At 53.1% G+C, this 20,443-nt stretch overlaps 1 protein-coding gene across 2 annotated transcripts in view; it reads right to left on the bottom strand.

Moving 5' to 3' along the window:
- Positions 1-3,602: 3,602 nt before the first annotated feature.
- FAM222A (family with sequence similarity 222 member A) overlaps positions 3,603-20,443 on the bottom strand; it is a 56,282-nt gene continuing 39,441 nt past the window's right edge. The window contains exons 1-2 of one of the 2 annotated variants that reach the window (XM_009181678.3): positions 9,121-10,001; positions 3,605-6,105 (exon numbers count right to left, since the gene is read on the bottom strand). In XM_009181678.3, the coding sequence (XP_009179942.1) occupies positions 4,829-6,085 (1,257 nt within the window). In that variant the 5' untranslated portion in view covers positions 6,086-6,105; positions 9,121-10,001 and the 3' untranslated portion in view covers positions 3,605-4,828. Of the gene's footprint in view, positions 6,106-9,120; positions 10,002-20,443 lie in introns of those variants that run through there. The other variant, XM_003907131.5, reaches the window with a different exon arrangement.

Here is a 20,443-nt window from a genome sequence, read left to right as displayed (position 1 = left end):
CAGGACAAATCTGCCCTATCCTGCTGACCACACATCACTTGGTGCCACCTCACTCCTCCAGGTTTCGCCACTTCCTTCAACAGATCTGGAAATTGAGGCTCAGAGAGGCATACAAGTCACCCAGGGTCACACGTGGAGTCACTGGGATACTAAGTTCAGTTTTCCTGCCTCCTCCCCTTCCCCTGCTACTTGCTGGAGAGCTGGTGATGGTGGCAATTTAAACAGAAAACCTTTAGTCCCTTGCTCTCACCTACCGCACTGGCCGGACCCCACCTTCTCCGGCAACGTTGGGGGCGGGACGGGGTGTGGGCCCTTTAAGAGCACTGGGCAGGCGCAGTGGTGCTGGGCGTACAGTCCAGGCTGCAGCCGAGGGAGCCGAGTAGGGCAAAGTTAGGAGTCGCTGTTTGGATGGCAAGTTCAGAAGTTGGAACTTGTCTCAGTTTCCCCGCTCCAGAAATGGGGTTGGGATCTAAAGACAGGGGTATGAGTGAAGAAAACACAGAGCCACCCTGGAAAGGTGAGTGTCCACTAACATAGCTTCCTCTATCCAAGTCTGCGCCTGAGCCCCCGTGGCCTCCTGGGGCAGCTCTGATCTCTCTGTAAGATCACCTGTCTCTGACCTGGGGTGGTCTTCTTTTTTTTTTTTTTTTTTTTTTTGAGACGGAGTCTCGCGCTGTCGCCCAGGCTGGAGTGCAGTGGCCGGATCTCAGCTCACTGCAAGCTCCGCCTCCCGGGTTCACGCCATTCTCCGGCCTCAGCCTCCCGAGTAGCTGGGACTACAGGCGCTGCCACCTCGCCCGGCTATTTTTTGTATTTCTTAGTAGAGACGGGGTTTCACCGTGTTAGCCAGGATGGTCTCGATCTCCTGACCTCGTGATCCGCCCATCTCGGCCTCCCAAAGTGCTGGGATTACAGGCTTGAGCCACCGCGCCCGGCCGGGGTGGTCTTCTAATGGTCGCTATGACAGGAAGTGATAGCCGAGGTTTTCTGCACACCTGGCTACCATATTAGACAGCTCTGTGGTAAAGGGTGTGAGCCCAGGACAGCTAAATAGAGGAGGATTCTAGTGTCAGAACAGAGACCTAGAGAAGGACTGCAGCTCCCACCTGGGGCCTGGATGAAATGGTGGCTTCTCCTCTCTGTCTCCCTCAGCCACCGGGACGTCTGGGCAGTTGGGGCTCTGGGACCCAAGGCTGGGCCTGGGTTCTGGAGCCAAATTGGCTACATTTGGCGGTTGACAAGTTGTTTTCTATTCTCTGCAAAGGGTTGCGGCTGGGAACTCAGACTCAAAATCAGACAGGCCTGTGTTCTATCCCAGCCACTTCGTCATTCTTTATCCTCAGCTGTGTGACTTTGGGCAAAGTGATTGCCCTGTGGGTCTCACTAACCTTGTCTGTAATGTGAGTGCATGCACCTGTTGCGCCGAGTGGTTGTGAGAACCAAGTAATGTTTAGCCCTGAGCCTGGTATCTGGTCTGCCTGTAGTAAGTGTGGGACCTCGGTAATTGTAGCAGTGATAGCAATGCTTTGGTCACCTGTCCTCCCCCGTCAATGTGGTAATCAAAGCTGATTGATTGTATAAAGAAACCATGCTAGAATGGCCACCAGAGGGCACTTTGAGACCAGCCAGCCCAGTTCCTAGATGGGGAAACTGAGGCCCAAGGAGGCACAGGGAGTCAGGGCTAAAGCCCCAGCTGCATTCCTGGGCCCAGACCTGGACTGTGCCGTGCGCCCCCACATGCCCCGCGCACAGACCCCACCCTGCGGAGGATGAGGAGATTCTTCCAGGATAGCAGGTGCGTCCTTTGCCCTGATATCCAAATGTGAGAGACCCGGCATGGAGAGTGGCTCCAGCCTCTCCCGCTTCCCCTCTCCTGATGCCCCAGTGTGGGTACGCCTGGCGGTTGACCAAGGACATGGGGACCTGGGTGACCAAGTTGGTCCTTGGGTGGCCCCAGTGGTGACGACTGGGAACAGCTAAGCCATAGGCCATCTCCCAATGCAACACCTGGCCCTAGAGCTTGGTTTCTTGCCCTGCTCCCTCCCGAGTGCTGACACTGTGCTTTTGTCTGCTTGAATTCCATCTCTGGTTCTGGTGCCGCCCCCTTGGGAAATGGATTGGTTAGAGTCACTCACGGTGGCATTGTCAGGACTGGAACCCAAGTCTAGCCCACTGCAGAGGCCAGGCCTGCTGGGCTTGCCCTGTCCGGGCTCCTCTGGGTTCCGGATGCCCCCAGGCGGGCTTTGATTATGAATGGGGGTGGGGGTGGGGCTTGCAGCCAGAACCCCTCGCTCCCTCTCAACATCCTGTGGCCGTTGGTCAGGCTGTGTCCTCATATGTAAAATGGGCATGATTTTATCACCTACCTGATAGACTCTAGTGAGATCAGAAAAGCACTCTGTCGATTGCCATTTATACTAGTTGTGTCCTATTTGTGATGATTCCCGGCAGCCTTTCACGCAGCTCTGCCTTTCCCAGCTCCTCACCCAGCTGGGCCCGGCTCCTGCTCCCCAGGGGCTGGGGTGATGTGCTTGGCTCATTGACCCAGTGCAGAAAGGCCCGGGTCCCCCCTGCCGGACACGGTCCCTTCCTCTCGGAGCCTCTGTTTCCTCTTCTGTGGACTGGGTAGTATGTGCTGCCCGACTTGGATGCCTGGTCTCAGGGAGGTGGACCACCCACCGCAGAGTCAAATCCAAGGCGTCCCCTCTGCCCCATCTCTGCCCTGGACTTCACCATTGCCAGCCACCCTAGCAGGGCTCTGTGAATGGGAGGGGAGGCCTGCCTTAGCTGGGAGCTCTCCAGTTCTCCGGCCCTAATATTGGGTTAGGAGGCTGGGGGAGAAGAGATGGGAGGAGGCGAAGGCAGGAACGGGACACAGGGAAGAGTCCATGTTGTGAGGTTTGAACCCCAGCTTCCCACAGATTTGCTGTGTGACCTCGCACAGATTGCTTCAAGTCTTAGTTTTCTCCTCTAGAACGCCTCCCCCCCTGCAAGGGTGTTGTGGGGCTCTGGCAAGATACAGTATGTAGGAAGATGCCTGGTCCACAGCCAGGGCCTAATAAATGCTGAGCTCCCTGGGGCGGGGGTGGTCTCCTGCAAATCCCTGGGCACCACAGCAGGGGGTGGGTGGGCACTGGGGTGTCTGGCCTGGCTGAGATGTAGTTGGCCACGGAGATGGCTGCTGCCTAGCCACTGTGGCCTGTCCCCAGCCCCACTGCCACCATGGCCCCTTGGAGCATGCCAGGTACAGAGGAAGAGCTGGGAATAAATTGTGGAGGGGAGATGCCCCCTCGAGACCACCATCGAGGGAATGAGGAAGAGGGCCCCGTTTGGTTCTGTCTCTGCTGCTGTGGGGATGGATCGCTGGCCGTGACCTAGCGGCCATCAGCCTGTGTGCTAAATGACAATGTCCATCTTGAAAGAGCTGGAAGAGGGGAAGCACTGAGTGCGGAATGCCCCACGCACAGGAGGTACCCGGAGGTTCCTGGCCCGCTTCCCTCCTGGGCTGCAAGCCTGGTCAGCTGGGAGGAGACAGCCCCTTTCACTCCTAAGGGGAGGAAGAAAGAAAACGAAAACAAGAGCTACGAAAGCAACCCGACAGCTGAGGCACCATCTGTGTTTTCCTTTTTTTTTCTTTCTCTTCGTTTTTAAAACAATATAGTGCAGACTGCACTTCTCACAGTAGAATATAATGGTCAATTTTAGTATAAAAAAAAAACATTCTCAGAGATTTGTAAATGCACTTAGTGCTTGAACAGGCCTTGGAGAGAGATACAGTACCGCTTCCAGAGCGCCAGAGGGGCCAGGACTTGGGGACTTCATGAGGGGACTCCTGCCTGTCTTTCCCCCACTTGATCGTGTGGGACAGGCCTTGGAGGCTGGTTTGCAGGAAAGGAGTTGGATTAGGCCTCCCAGTTAAAACCAGGATGGTCCCAAGAGACCCCTCAAAGGCAAGGGAGGTTCTCTCTGAATGGGATCTAAGATTGCAGGCCCATTGTTAGCCCCTGTGGTGCCTTTGTGCGAACAGGAAAATGACGCCCCTTCCTCAAGATGCAGAAAATTGTAATAAATACACAAGTTTGGGTGAAAGTGGTGTCTCCTTGGACAAGGTGCCCTTGTGCAGTGCACAGCTTGCACAACTGTACTCAGCAGCCCTATAAGATGTATTGGAGAGAAGGGGGAAGATGGTAGTCCAGGGTTTGGAGAATGGGGATGGGGTGCAACTCTGTGTTAGCAAGGAATGGTGGGGGCAAGGGGAGGAGGAACAGGGGGACTGGTATAGTCGCTGGGGCCTCTGTCAGAGTGGTCTTCACCTGGCTGGTGGGGAGACATTCTGGGCCCAGTGACTTCCTATCGGCCTCCTGTGCCCCTTTTCCAGAATACTGGGGAGTCAGTGTGGGGAGACATAGCTGCCTGACCCCTGGGGGCTGCTCTGCCCCCACCCTGACTCTGGTGTGCCCGTTTCTTCCTGCACCCCACCTTAGCCTGGGCCTCTGTCCCAGGAGGCCCAGAAAGAGCCATTCTTGTTTTCGAGTGGTTTTTCTCTCCCTGCCTCTGCCAGCTTAAAGGAAGGCATGGGCGTCAGTGGCTGCCCCCAGGCCCTCCCTGTGTCCTGGGGCAACCGATGGTGGGGAGGGGCCTTGGTATGTGAGGTTGCCCTGCCACCCTCCATCCGGCCACAGCAAGGCGGCAACCAGCCTGGCTTCCCTCTGGGCATCAGCAGGCACAGGGTGGGGCTGAGCGCCCCTGTGAGCCGCCCACCCTGTTCTTCCACCTGCCTCCCTGCTCCACGCCCCGTCCGCGTGTCCGTGCATCCGCAGGGCAGGCCTTATCTGTAGACGGGTAGGCGGATGTGGGCATGCTGGTGGTCGAGTAGCCGGGGCACGGCCACCGTCTCATAGCCCTTGCCCAGCATCTGCTCCTTGATGCAGGGCGGCCGGATGTCATTGATGAGATACTCCAGCGACTGCAGGCTGCTGCTCAGCACCGATGTGTTGCACACACTCTTGCTGGGCAGGCCCGAGAGGGCATCTGCGGGAGGCCCAGCCAGCTCCCGGGCTGCCCCCGGCCCCAGCTCCGTGACTGCCACTGCCGCCGCCGGGTTGTAGCAGTCGCTGGTGGGGGTCACCAGCACACTGTTCCAGGGGGCTGCAAAGTACTGGCCCACGGTGAAGCTGGTGGGCAGCCCCACGCCACAGTTGAGGGGTGACCCGCTGGCCCGCTCATATGCCCGGCCCCCACAAGCCTCGGGGGACTTGCTGGCCACCGTGCTCCCACTGTAGGCACGCAGTGGCTGGGGCGGTGGTGGGGGTGGTTTCTGCGGCCACAGCAGGTAATCCAGGCCGCTGTCTGCGTACCCTGCAGGCTTGGTGGCCCCAGCCAACGTCAAGGCTTGGGTGGCTCCCTGGCCCAGCTCAGTGCCTTTCCGGCAGTCGGGCAGACCGGCTGCGGCCGAGTAGGCCATGCTCGGGAAGCTGGGCACTGGGCCGTGCTTGGCAGGGCTGGGATGGGGAACAGCCACGCCCTGGCAGGCAGGGGGTGCGGCGCCCGGGGCCTGGCACTGCTGGTTGAGCTGGTAGAGGAGGCTGTGGATGGAGGGCAGGTTGGAAGGTGGCAGGGGCAGGCCCCGGCCTGGCAGGGGGATGACGGAGGCGGCAGTGGCGGCTGCAGGCAGGCTGGGTGGTGGAGCAGGCGCCTCAGGTGGCTTGGGATAGGCCAAGGGCCCCAGAGTGCTGGGCGCTGGGTAGGGCGCAATGCCCACTTGCACGGCGGCCGGTGACAGCTTGGTCCGCTTGCCCTCGGCGCTCTTGAGCACACTTTTGGCGGGCCCAGCTGGTGCGGCCGTGCTGGAGGAGGAAACGGCGGCCTTGACAATAGCCAGAAGGCCCTGGTAGCCAGCAGTGTGCTGTGGGTAGGGGCTGTAGCGCTGGCCACTGGTGTCATAGCCATTGACTGTGCGGCTGAGGTGCTTGTGCTGGGGCACACGGATGTTGGTGGGGAAGATCTTGATGGACAGCGGGCTGTTGGCCACCTTCTCGGCATAGGCGTCCAGTTCTGCCGGGCTTGGGTAGCGAGAGGAATGCATGGCGCTGGCCACCGCCTCGCCTGCGGGAGGAAAGCGCGTGTGAGGGTCCATCAGGAGGCCACGCCTACCTTTCCCCACAGGGCTCACGAGTCCCTCCCCCTCCACTCATTTCCCATTCATTTCATTCCTTATTCCTTCTACATTTTTAAACTTTGAATTTGAGTGTAAAGTGCAGGGAACTGCCTGCATCATAAGCCTGATGAACTTTCACAAAAGGAACACAACTGTTTTATGGCACCCAGGCCAAGAGACAGGACATTGCTAATCCCCTGCAGGGTCCCCGGGCCCCTCCCAGTCTCTAACCACACCACGCTAACCACTATCCTGACTTCTAACACGGACTGGTTGTGCCTGGTTTGTGTAAGTGGTAAGATGGAATTCTACAGTATGTACTCATTTGCACCTGGCTTCTGTCACTTCATACTATGTGAGACTCATCCAGGTGGCTGCGTGGGGAGTAGTTTGGCCTGTCTCATTGCTATATGGTATTTATTGTGTGACTATGCCTCAATCTGTTCATCCTTTCTGTTCTTTTAGAGACAGGGTCTTGCTCTGTCACCCAGGCTGGAGTGCAGTGGTGCAATCACGGCTCACTACAGCCTTGACCTCCTAGGCTCAAGTGATCCTAGGTATGCGCCACTATACCTGGCTAATTTTTGTATTTTTTACAGAGACGGGGTTGCGCCACGTTGGCCAGGCCAGTCTCAAACTCCTGAGCTCAAGTGATCCTCCTGCGTCGGCCTCCCAAAGTGCTGGGATTACAGGCACAAGCCACTGTGCCTGGCCCATCCTTTCTATTCTTGATGGTATTTGGGTTGTTTCTAGCTGATAGAAATAGTGCCACAGGCTGGGTGAGGTGGCTCACACCTGTAATCCCAGCACTTTGGGAAACTGTGGAAGGATTGCTTGAGCCCAGGAGCTCAAGATCAGCCTGGGCAACACAGCAAGACCTCATCTCTATGAAAAAGAAGAGAGAGAGAGAGAGAGAGAGAGAGAGAGAAAAGCCAAGCATCATGATGCATGCCTGTAGTCCTAGCTACTTTGGAGGCTGAGGTGGGAGGATCACCTGAGCCCAGGACTTGGAGGCTGCAGTGAGCTGTGACTGTGCCATTGCATTCCAGCCTGGCCGACAGAGCAAGACCTTGTCTCAAAAAAATAAAAGTAAATAAATACAGTGCCATGGCCCCTAGTGCATGCAGAGTTCTGTTGGAAATATACCCAGGAATGGAATTTCTGGGTCACGGGGCAGATGCCGCTGCCCAGCTTCGGGAGAAAATGCCTGACCATTTACCTGTAAGACCATGCCCGGCTACACTCCCACCCGCAGAGCACAGGAGTTCCAGTGACCCCACAACCTGCCAGTGCTTGGTGTCATCTTTTATTCTGTCACCACTCTGGGGACATTCCTTCCTTCTAACCCTTTTATCCTCCCTGTGCCTCCCTTCCTCACCTGTGAAACGGGATGGTGACCCCCTGCCCACCTCATGGGCTGGTGAAGCGTGCTCCTATGTGAACAGGGCAGATGGGGCTTAGCACCAGAGCGAGCTGCTGTCTCTTGCTTCCCGGCCCCTCCCTGAGTCTACTGGTCACCTGCAAGGCCAGCGTGGCTGCTGCTGCCTTTTTAGTGAGCCATCCACGTGGGGCTGAAGGGTATGCTCTGTGCTGCAGGCTGTACCTAGTAGTGCCACTGTAAGTGGACACAACTGGCCCTGCCGTGGGGAAGGAGGGCCATGGCGGGCAGACTCCTGCCCCAATCCAAAGCCCCTCCCTGGTCCTGAGACATTCCCAAGGGTAGCCCACGGCTTTCCTGGGGCCGAGGGGGTGTGGAGAGTGGTGGTGGTGGAGTTCATGAGGCAGATGGAATGGCGCTGGGCAAGTAGTTTGCCCAGCTGAGCCTCAGTTTTCCCACCTGTAGAAAGGGGGTCATGATCATGCCAGGTCTGCAAGGTGGCCTCAAGGAATAGAGGCACCAGGGGGCTCAGTAAGGGGTGAGGTACATCACAGGTGCTTAGAGCTCATGACTCTCGGGGGGCTTGGGAGAGGAGCTTCACCACTCAGCCTCTGCTTCCTCATCTGTGAAATGGGGTGATGCTGTTGCTAATACTACTTCCCAAGGTGGCTGGGAGGGTTTGACAGGTCACGCACGGTAGATGGCATTAACAAAAGCTGGCGTTCTGTGAGCGTTAGTATTAATACCCTCCCCGTCTGCCCAGAGAAAGGGCCCTCCCAGATAAGGAAGGGGCAGGGGGCTCACACCACCCTTCCAACGGGCACAGGTGGGACTGGCATTGCAGCAGGGATAAAGTGCGGACCGTGCTACCTCCCCACTGATCAGAAGGCCACAGGCCACGTCCTATCCTTCTAAAGCATTGTCCCTGACACCCTCGGGGCTCGTCCAAGTGAAACGGGATGGAGAGGAACAGGCAGTGGCGGGACATGGGGGTCCAGAGACAGCTTCCCAAAAGGAACGATATCCTGGTTAAGTCCTGGGCCACTGGTAGAAGGGGTGAAAAGGGAGGAGAGAAACAGATTTTAGGCAGAGTAAACAGCCCAGGCAACGGCCCTGGGAGGTAAGTAGTCTGGTGGAAACTGTAAATGACTCAGGAGGAGAGAGGAAGCCTGGGGCAGGCTTGCAGAGAGAAGCCCAAGAGAGGCAGCTGGCCCGGAGGGCTTCGAGCCAGAGCAGGGGGAGCCTCTTCGCTGCAGGACAGCGGCTCTCGCTGCACGGGGCACTCTGGCTGTGTGTAGAGACATGTGTGGCTGTCACAGCTAGGGGTAGAGGTGCTACTGGCATTGGGTGGGTCATGGCCTGGGATGCCGCTAAACATCCTACAATGCACAGGACAGCTCTGCCACAGAGAAGGGTCCAGTTCCAACTGTCAGCGGTACCAAGGGGGAGAAGCCCCGACCTGGGAACACTGGGCAGCCATGGGAGGTTTTAAGCAGGGTAAGGCATGGGCAGGCCTATGAGCCTAGGCAAATGAGCTTCCGTCAGCTTATTTGCCTCTGCCCTGGGGTGAACGGTGTGGTCTGACCTGGCCAGGGCAGCAGGGAGTGAAGAAATAGGTGGCTCTCCGTCCATCCGGCCTCGCTGGAGCTGGGCAAGTAGACCGGCCATGGCCCCCATCCTGACGCTGCCCGGGGCAGCCTCCTCCTAAGTGGCCTAAAATAAACTCGGTGTGGAGAATGGAAATGTCACTTTGGCCAACGGGGGAATCTTTCTCCGAGATTGGATTTAAACTACATTATACAAGCAATTTCATGGGCACTTAGCGCCACTTGGAGAGTCCCGCAAAAAAGGGACCAGCTCTTCATTTACCAGCCATAAATCAGCAGTTGCTATAATGAGCACAAAAATGTCACTTTTATGCAATTTTACAGATGAACAAAACTGGTGAAATTAACTGTGGTAACCTACTGGAGTCAGCAAAAGCAGCTGCCGGGGAAAAAAAATTGTATCTGTATGTATTTTTGTTCCTCTTAAACTCTCTTCCCAAGCAAGTTTCTGCCATTGTGGTGTGAAAACTCATTTGTCCTCACCATTATACTTTCATTTGGAGTTTATCTTGAGTATCCAATGAGCCACCAACTGTGAAAATGATTAAATCTACAAAATCTATCTAATGGATGGAATAAATTAGGTGTTTAAAACCTTAAGAAGAAGAAGAAGAAAAATGCCTGTTCCTAGTCCCCATTCACTGAAAGAAGGGGCATTTTGCCCCCATGTGGTCAACAGGGCTCAGTGAGGGTGACCTGGTCCCTCTGCCATTCCACAGAGACTGCCATAACACAGAAGCTCATTTTGGTGAGTGTCTAGTTAATGTGCTAGGCTCCATGGCCATGACTTTTCTTCTTCTTTTTTTTTTTTCTTTAAGACAGTGTCTCACTCAGGGTAGAATGCAGTGGCACAGTCATAGCTCACTGCAGCCTCGACCTCCCAGGATCAAGTGATCCTGCTGCCTCAGTCTCCCAAGTAGCTGGGACTACAAGGGTGTGCCACTACACCTGGCTGATTTTTATATTTTTCGTAGAGATGGGGTCTCACCATGTTGCCCAGGCTGGTCTCAAACTCCTGGGCTCAAGTGACCCTCCCACCTTGGTGTCTCAAAGTGCTGGGATTACAGGTCAGCACTTTGAGATGCCACGGCGTCCAGCCTCCATGGCTTTTCTTCACGACTCTCGTTTGGAGGCCCCAACAACCTAGAGGTGGGAGATAGTCCCCGTTTTACTGATGAGGAAACAGACAAGTTATGACATTTGGCAGCTGGCCTCCATGATCTGCCACTCACACCAATGATTTTTATACTTCCTGGTATTCATGCCCTGTCCAGTCCCTGAGACCCACACTAAATAGGACTGACCTGTATAACTAGTATGATACTCTGGAGGTGAAAGAATATGACTTCCAGGGCTCAGTCATAAAAGTAGTTATGGCTTCCTCCTCACTCACTCTCTCAGACCACTTGTTCTGGGGGAAGCCACTGCTGTGTCAGGACACCGGAGCAGCCCATGGAGAAAGAGGCCCATGTGGCCATGAACTGCAGCCAAGAAGACCATGTGAGACTTCTTGGAAGTAGATCCTCCAGCCCCAGTCAGGCCTTCAGATGAGAGTGCAGCCCTGGCCAATATCCTGACTGCAACCTCATGAGAGACCCTGAGCAGAACCACTCAGGCAAGCTGCTCCCGACTTCCTAAGCCACCGAAACCATGAGAGATATTAAGTGACTGTTGCTGCCTTAAGCCACTGAGTTTCGCTTGTCACACAGCAGTAGGTGACTCATGCAGGTCCTGCTGTACAGAGCAGGAAGTGGAAGTTCAGAGTTTCCCAAGAGCATGCAATCAGCAAAGGGTGGGGGCTTCTTCCACGTTGGAAGGTTCTGAGCCAAGAAGACAGAGATCTGACTGGGGTCTTCCTAAGACCCCTCAGGCTGCTGGCTGGAGAGGGGCCAAAGGAAGCCCTAGGAGCTGCCCAACTGCCGGCTCCAGGCAGAGTACCCACACCCAGGGGCCCTCAGAAGCAATGGGACTTGCTGGGCCCTAAACATGAGGTTCGAAAGGCCCTGGAGATGTGGGGGATATGGACGGGGCAGGCACATGGAAAGAGGCTGCTCCCACGTGCCCGTAGCTTACTACACCCTCACAGGCGCTCTCCTCTCTGGAAGGAGGTGGAACCAAGGCGTGAAGAAACAAGCCCCAAATGCTGACCGCAGCCCACCTGGGGAAGAGGGTGCGGGTTATGGGATGGCAGGGGGATTTTATTTCTCTGTGCTTTTCTGTAATTGCCAGTAGCCAGTGACTGAGTATTGATTTAGGATGTGGGGAGGGGTGCACAGCTCCCTGCCTTCCTCGGGTCCTGCCTGGAGCCTGGGGTAGTGCCCTTGGCAGCTGCATCAAAGCTCCTCTTACTCCTGTGGCCCCTTCTGGCTCCCCACCCGCCTTGGTGAGGCAGTTTCTACTCCTGGGAAGACAGAGGCCTGGGGGGCAGCCTTACAGCGCCTGGGGGTGGGGCTGCAGGTGGAATGTGGACTCTGAGCCATGGCTCTGGTTCAAATCCCAGCTCTGCCACACACTGGCTGTGTGGCCTTAGGCACACCACTGTCCCTCTCTGAGCTTTCATTTTCCCTCATGTGAAATGGGTGAATACTGCTGCTGACCTGGGAGGTTCTGTGAGAGCTGTTAAGAGCTGGCCTAGCTCAGTGCCTACCCTCAGTGGGCACATGTAGGGTTGGTGATGACTTCGTCAGAGCCCCCTCCACTGCCTCCAAGCTCCCAGCTGCCTCTTTCTGTAACGCCCTCCACTGAGCTCCTGCTTGTGAGTCTGAGCTGCTCAGGGTAGTATTCAAGGCCCTGGCCACCTGGCCCAGGCCTCCTTCCCACAGGCCCCTGGAGCCACACACGGCATCCCCAGCTTCCTCTCATATGCCACCCTCTGTTGACTATTCCCTCCAGGCCAGGCATTGTGCCAAACCCTCACGGCCTTGCCCTTGCGCAGTCCTCATGGCAGCCCCGTGCTTCAGAAGAGAAGGTCAGACGTTCAAGGAGTAGAGTGTCAAGCAGGGGGCACAAACAAATGCCTATAGAGGACAGATGGCAGGGACTGAGGTGGGCGGGGAGGGTGTGTCCTGTCCAGAGAAAATTCACATTTAAGCAGCGTTCAAATACCCAGCAGGGCCAACCACACACCAGGTGGGCGGGATGTGGCCCACAGGCCGCCAGTTTGAGACCTCTGGTGGCCGTGAGAGGATGTGTGAGCCAGGATTTGAGCCCAGGTCCTCCATCCCCCTGGCCTCTGCTCTCAGTCACTGGGCAGCGTCAGTACTGTGGCTTGGGCCCGTTCTCTCACACTGATGTGCCCTCTTCCCTCCATAACCGAAGCCTCACTGGTCCTTTAGGGTCTAACTGAAGCGCTGCCTCCCCGTGCTGACTACCTGGACAGACTGCTCTCCCGGTCTGCATCTGTTTCCCCTGCCTGACGCCCCTATGCGAAGGGCCTCATCTGTGGGGCACAGCACCTGATCCAAAGTGGTGAATGTGGGACTGTTGGGGGGGTGTTGTCTATGAGGCAGGGACCCAGCACTCCACCATGCACTGGTGCCCACTGGTGCATGCTACACAGTAGGAGCTTGCGTTGTGTGCTGGGTAAATGCAGTAAGAGAAGTTGCCTACACACCCCTGGCCCACTGGCTCTCCTGACCCTCAGATCTCAGCCAAGGTGTCCCCCAGCCAGGCAGCCCCTGACGTGCCCTCGTAGGATCCCCATGCTGTAGCTGACGGTCGACTTTTATCCTGGTCTAGATTTGGAGACCTTCTAGGGCAGATCCTGTTTTTTCTCACCACCCTGACATCTAAATAACTGTGGCTGCCACCACCGAGGGTGCTTGGGAAGCGTCCCATAGATGGCGGCTCCAAGGCCAAAGAATCCCGTTCCCAGGCCTTTGAGAGGTTGCAGGGGCAGCCGCCAGGCAGCATCTGGGCTCGAATGTGCAGAAACCAGGGTGCTCCCCACTGTGTACTGGGCCACTCCTTCCCCTGCTCTGCCTCTGCCTGCTGTGGCCCCCATTAAAGACTTGTCGGGAAATGTAAAAGGCTGGCTGGGCTGGAAGTGCTGGATGAGCTGCCGCTGCCATTAAGTTAATGGTATGGGCCTTTTACAGGTGTGTTAAATAGATGCGGTTATTAACGAGTATATTAAGCCAATTAAAACCAGCCCTTTGAGTGGGATTTAATGTTGCTACAGGGAGACACGAGAGCAGGCCTCCAGAAGCTGAGGAGGGGGCAGGGCAGGCGGAGTGGGCTGGGGGTGTGCAGAGGGACCGTGGAGCAGTGAGGAGCTTGCACTGCAACACGGCACCACAGGGCCTGTGATATGGGACCCCAGGCACCTACCGCAGAGTGAGCCAGGCAGGGCCAGGCTGGGTCCAGGGAGAGGTGTGTCTGTTCTTCAGCCCTCATCACCCTGTGGGGTGCATTCTGGGGCTGCCCCCATTTGACAGATGAGCAGCTGAGGCTCAGAGAGGGCAAGTCACCTGTCCAAGGAGATGGGAGTGGCGGACAGGAGGCTTGGAGCTGAGTTCTGGCACCGGAGCTACCTCCTGGATCCCCCTGCGGTCCTAGGTTCCTACTGCTTCACTGGGCATGCCCCTGGAGAAGGGGTTCCCTTGGTGGACTTCAGCTTTCTGGACTGTAGGATGGAGCAAATTCTCGCCTTCCCATAGGAGAGGGGAGAGTGAAAGGTGTGCAAGCACACAGTAGGTGTTCACCCACTGTCGTTTCTTTCTCAAGCTGTTGCATGCTTTGTCTACTGCCTCCTTTGTGAGGGCGCAGGGTATTATCTGTGTTGAAATGGGGGAGCAAGGGGCATCCAGGGCTTCTCTAGGATGGAAGGGGTCCCTGGCACAGGGCCTGGCCCCAGCTCGTCGGGGGGAGCAGCTCCACATCTGCATTCCCCTTCGCTGCCACACTCTGCCCTTGGAGGTGGCAGCCTCCTGAATGCTCAATTAACGTGACACTAATTAGCTGGTGGCAGAGGCAGAATCCCTAATGAGGTCGCCCAGGAGAGGGGGCAGGGATGGCGGCTGGGCTAGGGCAGACACAGCTGTTCTCCAGCCTCTATGGGAGGGGCAGGAGTGGCTGCTCCATACCTTCCTGGCTGTCCCAGGGACCCTGCCTCAGCCCAATGACTGGGGCGGTAGCCTGAGGGCTCCTGAGGTCAGCCACAGGTGTGAATCCACGTGCCCCAGTGACCAGCCAGGGAACCTCAGGAAAGTGACTGCAGCTCTCCTGATGTCTGTTTCCCCTGAGGGCAGGGGAATGGAGATGAAATGACAGAATGCATGTCAGTCAGCCTGGTACAGGTGCTCAGAAAAGGCTAGCCACCTTCCTTCTAGCTCTTTCTGGGCCAGAAATGGCAATGGAGGGTAGCAGGGAACAATGAACCCTGTACAAAGGACCCTGCCTCTCGTTCTCTAACATGTGCACACATGCAAGCTACATACATGTGCTGAGGTGCTCACATGTGTGCCCAGACATTCAGGGACACCCTCAACATACAAAGACAGTCAGGTGCTCTAGGCACACGTTTATCCACACACAACTTCTATACCCCACAGCCCAGAAGCAGCCAAGGTAGCCCTGCAGGTGGGGCTGGGGACACTTTAATCCCTCTCTAGCCTGACTTTCTTGATACTCCCATGTTCCTCAGTTTCCCTTGCCCACTCCCTAGCAGGGCTCTGTCTTTGGGAGCCCACACCTTACTCTCTGCCTGCACCCAAGGCTCCAGATTTGTCTGTGTTTCCTGTCTTGTCCTGATGTTGCTGCCTGTCCTTTTGCCTTTAGCCTGGCCTCATCTCTACCTTCCTCCAGACATAGACCTACTCCTGTCTGTCTCCAACCATATATGTGTTGTTCTGACTCACCTACCTGTCCCGTTCCCTCCCCACCACTGGCTCTCTGCCTGTTCCCATCACTGTCTTTCTGCAGCCACATCCGTGGCTCTCTATTCTGGACACTGGTTCATTATAAGTGTTGCAGACACCCACTCGCAATTTGTGGCTTGTCTTTTTTTTCTCTCATTTTGGAAATCCTTTCTATCCTGGGGATTATATTCTCCATCATTTTCATCGAAGAATGATATGGTTTCGCTTTCCAAAAGTTAGATTTCTAGTCTGCCTGGGATTCCTTTTTGGGTATGGTGTGAGGTAGGGCTCCTCTGTCACTTATTCCCTATGGATAACCACTTGTCCCAGCATGGCATTTGTCTCCCCAGTGATCTGCAATCCCTGCTTTGTTTCCTGGTCCTTGTGCTGATCCCACTGTCTCAACTTTAAGCTGTAACAGGACAAGCCCCTTCCCCAACCCTGATACTTCTTTCTCAAAAGTGCCTTGGCCATTTTTGGTCCCTTTGTTTTTATCAATTAAGTCAGCTTTTGAGTTACACACACATAAATGCTCAAGATACAGGGATTGGATTGAACTTCTTCCATTTGAATCTCTGTCTATATGCATGACATATTTCTAAGTTTATTTAGGTCTTTAAAAAATACCACTGAATAAACTTATCTTCTCCATAAAGGCCATTTGCCTCTTTTGTCAGAGTTTCATAATTTAGAGGAAATGGACAAATTCCTAGAAAGGCATCAACTACCAAGACTAACTTAAGAAATAGAAAATCTGAATAGACCTATAACAAGTAAAGAGATTGAATTAGCAATCAAAACACTACCCACAATGAAAAGCCCAGACCTAGATGGCCTCATGGGTGAATTCTACCAAGCATTTAAATAAGAATTAATTATTCACAACCTCTTCCATTAAAAAAAGAGAAGACACTTCCAAATGAATTCTGTAAGACCAGTATTATCCTAATTCTAAAACCAAACAAAGATATTACACACAAAAAACTATAGACCTATAGCCATTATGAATACAGATGCAAAAACCAACAAAATACTAGCAAAACTAAATCCAGCCATTTAGAAAAAGGATTATATACCATGACCAAGTGGGATTTATCCCAGGAATGCAAGGTTAGTTCAACATCCAAAAATCAATTAATGTTAATACCATATTGACAGAAGGACAACTACCACATGTTCATCCCAGTAGACACAGAGCATTTGCCAAATCAATATCCCTCATGATAAAAATATTAAAAAAACTATGAAAACTACATAGTTAACATGACACTTCATGGTAAAAGACTGAATTCTTTCTCTCTACAATCAGGAATAAGACAAAGTATCTTTCCACTCCTATTCAACATTGTAATAAAAGTTTTTGCCAGAGCAATTAGACAAAAAAAAAGCATTCATATTAGAAAGAAGTAAAACCATCTCTAGTCACAGATGACATTATCTTGTATACAGGATAGCCGAAGAAATTCACTAAAAAACTATTAGAATAAAGAAGTTCAGCAAGGTTACAGGATATAAGATCAATATACAAAAATCAACAGTTTCTATATACTCACAATGAACGATCCAAAAATTAAAAAAATTCCAATTACAACAGCATCAAAAAGAATACTGAGGAATAAATTTAATGAAAGAGCAAAACTCAAAATCTGAAAACTGTAAAACATTGTTGAAAGAAATAAATGGAAACACCCTATGTTCATGGATTGGAAGACAACAATAAGACAGCAATATTCTCTAAGTTGACCCATAAATCCAATGCAAATCTCTATCAAAACCTCAGCTGGCTTCTTTGCAGAACTTGATAAGCTGAGACTACACTTCATGGGACTCAGAATAGCCAAAACAATCTTGAAGGAGGAGGACAAAGTTGGAGGATTTACACTTTCTGATTTCAAAACTTAATACAAAGCTGCAGGAATCAAGACAGTGTGGTACTGGCATAAAGATGGATATATAGATCAATGGAATAGAAAATCCAGAAATAGGCCAGGCGCGGTGGCTCACGCCTGTAATCCCAGCACTTTGGGAGGCCGAGGTGGGCAGATCATGAGGTCAGGAGATCAAGACTATCCTGGCTAACATGGTGTAACTCCATCTCTACTAAAAAAAAAAATACAAAAAATTAGGCGTGGCGGCAGGCGCCTGTAATCCCAGCTACTCGGGAGGCTGAGGCAGGAGAATGCATGAACCTGGGAGGTGGAGCTTTCAGTGAGCCAAGATGGCGCCACTTAACTCCAGCCTGGGCGACAGAGAGAGACTCCGTCTCAAAAAAAAAAAAAAAAAAAAAAAAAAAGAGAAAAAAGAAAATCCAGAAATAAACCCTTACATTTATGGTCAATTGATTTTCACAAGGGAGCCAAAACAACGCAGTAGGAGAAAGACTGATCTCTTCAACAAATGGTGTTGGGACAGCTAGATATCAATATGCAAAAGAATGAAGTTGGATACTTTCCTCATGATGTACACAAAACTTAAAATGAATTACAGGCCAGGCACAGTGGCTCACACCTCTAATCCCAGCACTTTGGGAGGGCGAGGCGGGCAGATCACCTGAGGTGGGGAATTCAAGACCAGCCTGACCAACATGGAGAAACCCTGTCTCTAAAAATACAAAATTAGCTGGGCATGGCGGCGCATGCCTGTAATCCCAACTACTTGGGAGGCTGAGGCAGGAAGGTTGCGGTGAGCTGAGATTGCGCCATTCACTCCAGCCTGGGCAACAACAGCAAAACTCCATCTCAAAAAAAAAAAAAAAAGAAAAGAATTACAGACCTAAATGAAAGAGCTAAAATGACCCTGGGATATGCAAAGCCTTCTTACCAAAAATACAAGTGACCAGAGATATCCTGACATCATCAAAATTCAAAACTTTTGTGCTTCAAAGGATACCACAAAGAAAGTGAAGACAACTCCAGACTGGGAGAAAATATTTGCAGATCACGTGCCTGATATGGGACTTGTATCTAGAATACATGAAGAAGTTTTACAACTTCATAAAAAGACAAATTGCTGAATCAAAAAATGGACAGGCTAAGCACAGTGGCTCATGCCTGTAATCCCAGTGCTTTGGGAGGCTGAGGCAGGAGGGTCACTTGAGGCAGGAGTTTAAGACCAGCCTGGGTAACATAGTGAGACCCCATCCCTACTAAACATTAAAAAATTATCTGAGCATGGTGGCATGAGCTTGTAGTCCCAGCTACTCAGGAGGCTGAGGTGGGAGAATCACTGGAGCCCAGGAGGTCGAGGCTGTAGCAAGCCATGACCACGCCACTGCCCAGTCAGGGTGACAGCAAGACCCTGTTTCAAAAAAGAAAGAGTCCCAAACTACTGCCTTGTGGGCCAAATCTGGCCTGCTGCCTGCTTTTGTAAATAAAGTCTTATTGGAACACAGTTAAACCCATTCATTTATGTATGTCTGTGGCTGTATTCCTGCAAGAACTGGAGTGTTAATAAATTACAAAAGAAACTGTATGGCCCGCGAAGCTGAAAATATCTGCTCTTCACAGAAAATGTTTGCCAGCCTCTGCTGTCAAGGAGTACAGTTGTGTTAGTATGTTGATCTTATGTTGCTAACGTCTTATTCTCTTGGGTTTTCTTTTTTTTTCTTTTTTTAGAGACAGGGTCTCAATATGCTGGCCACGCTGATCTCTTGAACTCCTCCTGAGTAGCTGGGACTACTGCAACTGGGTTCTTGGGTTTTTCTATGCAGATAATTTTACTCCTTTCTAATCTTTATACTACCTTTTAATTTACGTGTCCTCGCTTATCTGTGCTGGCCACAGCCTCTGTGCAGTGTGTGGACAAGCAGTGATTTGGATCTTTGTCTCCCTCTGATTTTATCAAACCTCGAGTTTGTTTGTAGTGGATCGTGGTTGGACTCTGGTAAATGAAGGAGGTTGACTTCCTTCCTAGTTGGCTCGGAGCTTAGCTTTAGTTGTTAAATCCTAAACAGGGATGAGATCTATCTGGCCCGCTCCCGGCCCTTCATCTCCGAGCCTCTGTCCTCTTGCACGCTTGGTACCCGCAGCAGGGGGCGGCCCCAGACCTTCCTTCCATCCCTCAAGCTGCACTCAGCAACAGCTACATAACTGAATCTGCTGTGCGGCCCTAGATTTATTTTTAATTTCATTGGAATTTTAAATTGCTTTGTTTCTTCCGTCTTTTATTAGCATGAGTGGAAGCAGTGGCACCTGCAGGAATGCTGGTGGACGGCGGTTCACTTGGGCAGTAGCTCCAGCCTGTCAGTGTCCTGAGGATCTGTAGGGTGGGGGTGGGGTGAGGGTGGGAATTGGGGAAGAGCTGCTCCCTGATCCTCTTGGAGGACAAGCCCTTCAAAGCTTCTCATCTATCATGAGCAATATGGGTGGCGGAGTTTCTTGCCCCCTTGTGGGCATGGATATTGAGGGAAAGAGGCTCCTGCCCCTGGGATGGGGGCAGGTGAGGTGTCTGGGTCAGCTGCTAAGCCCTGCAGGGTCCCCTCCTTCCATTCCTGTCTCCATATCACAGCAAAGGAAACTGAGGCACAGTCACTAACTTGTCCAAGACCATACATACACACCCTCATCAGGGCATAACCCGTATTTGACCCCTAGACAGTCCCAAAGCTTGTGCCCTATTCACGGGGATGGGGCAGCATGGGCACGCTACCCTCAGCCACAGAAGAGCAGCCTGGGGCACAGAGAGGCCACATCACTTACCCAAGGTCCAGCTGAGGAGAGTGGGTGCTCATGTCTGCCTCCTGGGACAGCTGCCTTGGCTCCACCCTCCTTGGGACCCTTGGACAGGGACGAGGCCCAGTCCCTGAGTACCCCCATCTCGCGGCCAGCCCCCATGGTGCCCCTCTGGGGCTTCTGCACAGCCTGTATTTTTGGCAGCGTGTGACTCAAAGTTTGCATATTAACTCCACAATGGGAAAGTCAAATATTTATTAATTAGTGGGGAAGGCCCTGAGCAGTTGAGATCCACAGGCTTCTGGCCCAGGGGTAGGCAGGTTCCTTTGTTTTTCTGCAGGTCATTTTTTCCAGTCACCTAGGATAGGCCACGACAGCCTGCTGCCCAAACTCCCGGACCCACAGCTCACTGCAAACCACCTCCTCTGGCCCATCTGACCTTGGATCCCAGATAAGTGAACTGTGGCTCTTTCTGGTTCCCTGGCCATTTCTCAGCATACAGCCAGACCTCATCACAAGCTACTCTGATCCCTGTTTTACGGGAAAAGGGAGACAGGGGTCTCAGACTGGACCACCTCGTCCCCCTCAACCAAGCTTTTGACATTATCATCACAGACAACCAGAGCTGGGTGGCTTCTTAGGTCCACCTTATCTGAGCCCTTGTTTTACACAGGGAGAAGGCCGAACCCACTCATCCAAGATCATTTCGCCCATAGCCTGGTCGAGAACTTTCTCCCTTGGTTGAAAACACAGCATGACCCCAGGTCTGGTCA

The sequence above is a fragment of the Papio anubis genome, chromosome 9, assembly GCF_008728515.1.
Source record: "Papio anubis isolate 15944 chromosome 9, Panubis1.0, whole genome shotgun sequence".
In the NCBI taxonomy this organism is placed as follows: Eukaryota; Metazoa; Chordata; class Mammalia; order Primates; family Cercopithecidae; genus Papio; species Papio anubis.
This window is presented reverse-complemented; position numbering and strand designations above follow the sequence as displayed.